The sequence below is a fragment of the Alosa sapidissima genome, chromosome 7 (assembly GCF_018492685.1).
Source record: "Alosa sapidissima isolate fAloSap1 chromosome 7, fAloSap1.pri, whole genome shotgun sequence".
NCBI lineage: Eukaryota > Metazoa > Chordata > Actinopteri > Clupeiformes > Clupeidae > Alosa > Alosa sapidissima.
Genome location: NC_055963.1, coordinates 8,285,313 through 8,287,812, shown reverse-complemented (window position 1 = coordinate 8,287,812; position 2,500 = coordinate 8,285,313). Strand labels below are relative to the sequence as shown.

General features: G+C 42.4%; 1 protein-coding gene across 5 annotated transcripts in view; it reads left to right on the top strand.

Annotated features, from left to right (window-relative positions):
• LOC121712962 overlaps positions 1 to 2,500 on the top strand; it is a 43,504-nt gene that overhangs the window by 23,404 nt on the left and 17,600 nt on the right. For all 5 annotated transcript variants that reach the window (XM_042097122.1, XM_042097121.1, XM_042097120.1 and 2 more), the window contains one exon: positions 331 to 394. In XM_042097122.1, coding sequence (XP_041953056.1) covers positions 331 to 394 — 64 coding nt within the window. The remainder of the gene's footprint in view (positions 1 to 330; positions 395 to 2,500) is intronic.

The following is a 2,500-nucleotide window of genomic DNA, read 5'->3' as shown; positions in this document are numbered from 1 at the left end:
TGCCAGTGAAGTCTAAACAGAAAGAGAAAGAGCAGACCTTCACACATTACACACGTCGGGACTGCATACATGTGTGCGAGACATAATTCCTCATCGTAATTTTGGAATCGGAAATAAGGTGGTTGTTTATCAACAGGTTGTCTGGGGACGTGGCGTAGTATCACTATCTCTTGATTGTTATTTCTTGCACACTGTAGTTGTCTGATTCAGCAGGAAGGGGGTGTATAGTTTTATAGTTTTTGTTTTCTTCAGGAAAACAAACAGACTTGATGTTCTTAACCCCCAGACTCCTCTAATCCTCTTATCTTTGTGTGTGTGTGTGTCCTGCAGTGTGTGTGTAGCCGATGAGACGTCTGCTAGTTGTTCCCTGCACCCGAGTGCACACAGATTAAAGGTAATGCATCTTCGTCATCCTCCCTTGCTCTATCTTCCTCATCTTCAGTGTAATCGATCACCCAGTGGAGCTCACAGAGCTCTGCCTCAACACCCCACAGAGATGAAACACACACACACACACACACACACAAACATGGAGATGATACACACACACACACACAAACATGGAGATGATACACACACACACACACAGACATGGAGATGATACATACACACACACAGACATGGAGATGATACACACACACACACACACACACACACACACACACACACACACAAACATGGAGATGATACACACACACACACACACACAAACATGGAGATGATACACACACACACTCACACACACACAAACATGGAGATGATACATACACACACACAGACATGGAGATGATACATACACACACACAGACATGGAGATGATACACACACACACACACACACACACACACACAAACATGGAGATGATACACACACACACACACAGACATGGAGATGATACACACACACACACAGACATGGAGATGATACACACACACACACATACATGGAGACACACACACACACACACACACATGGAGATGATACACACACAAACATGGAGACACACACACACACAGACATGGAGATGATACAAACACACACAAACATAGAGATGATACACACACACACACACACACACAAACACAGAGATGATACAAACTCACACACACACACAAACATGTAGATGATACAAACACACACACACAGACCTGGAGATTATTCATACACACACACATTCAAGTAAACTTCCAGAAAACACACACACATGCACACATAAACACCTGAATGACACACACACAGAGACACACACATGCACACACACACACACACACACACACACACACACGCACACACACACACACACACACACACACACACACCACACAGACAGACCAATTCAAACACTGCAAGCATGCCTAGCCCTGATCTTGCTCATTTTATTGATTATAGTTTTTTAAATGTGCTGAAGTAATCCAGCTGACCTTTTGCATCAAAGATCCATCCTTTAAAATTGTTAAATACATTAGTGAGCAAACCATGAACTTCAGCATTTGCATACCTCATGATTAGTTGATGTAACTTGAAACCTTTTCAAAATGTTCACAATAAATATTGCATAGAATTGTTTCACTCAAGGAATTCTTGATGCAGAGTGCTGGGTAATGGCTTTGTCGATGTAAGCAAAAGATTTAACTGACACATCTGTAACATTTCTGATGACCATTTCTCAAGCTTATCTTAATCTCTGTTAAATGTTCTGTTTAAATGTTTAGCTTTATGGCCTAAATGTTTGAAGTGGGAAGAAACATATAACCCAAATTTGGTCTGAATGTGGAATCAGAAACATACTAAATCTAAGCACATATTGTAGCGACTTTTACTCAGAAAGTCCAAAGGCAACCATAGGGGAATGAAGCCAAAGGGGTCTTCTCTTAGGGCCAATGCCCACTGGTGATGGCATTCGTGTCTATGGATTTAACGCTCAAGAGGTAGAACAAAATGTTGGCATCGACACGTGTCAGACACCGTTAGTGGGCTTTGCTCCGTTGAAAATAATGATGTTCTAAACTTTGGCGTCACTTCACGCGCATCAGGCGCCGCCAGTGGGTGTTGGCCTGAAGGTTTAGCGCTTACTCTGAGGTAACCTATCCAGGGGTGCGTTTCCCAAAAGCATAGTTGCTAACTAAGTTAGCAATGCAATTTCCCATTGCCAACCAACTAAGTTGCTAAGAGGTTAGCAACTATGCTTTTGGGAAACGCACCCCAGGTTAGTAACTAACCCAGGTATTTGGAATACCCTACCCACCCCTACGGGCAAAATACACATTCTGTATGAAAAAGGATAGCATCTTTCGTCAGAATGTAGATAGTGTGGAATGCAGGGTCCTCAGGAACAACTGGCAATATCATCATCATCATCATCATCATCATCTTTATCATCATCTTCATCATCATCTTCATCCTAATCCTCATCACTCATCAATTTCCCACTTGCATAAGACAGAATGAGCAGGAACGTGTTTCCAAAGCAGATGGAAATCAGTCCAAAACAACCCGAGCC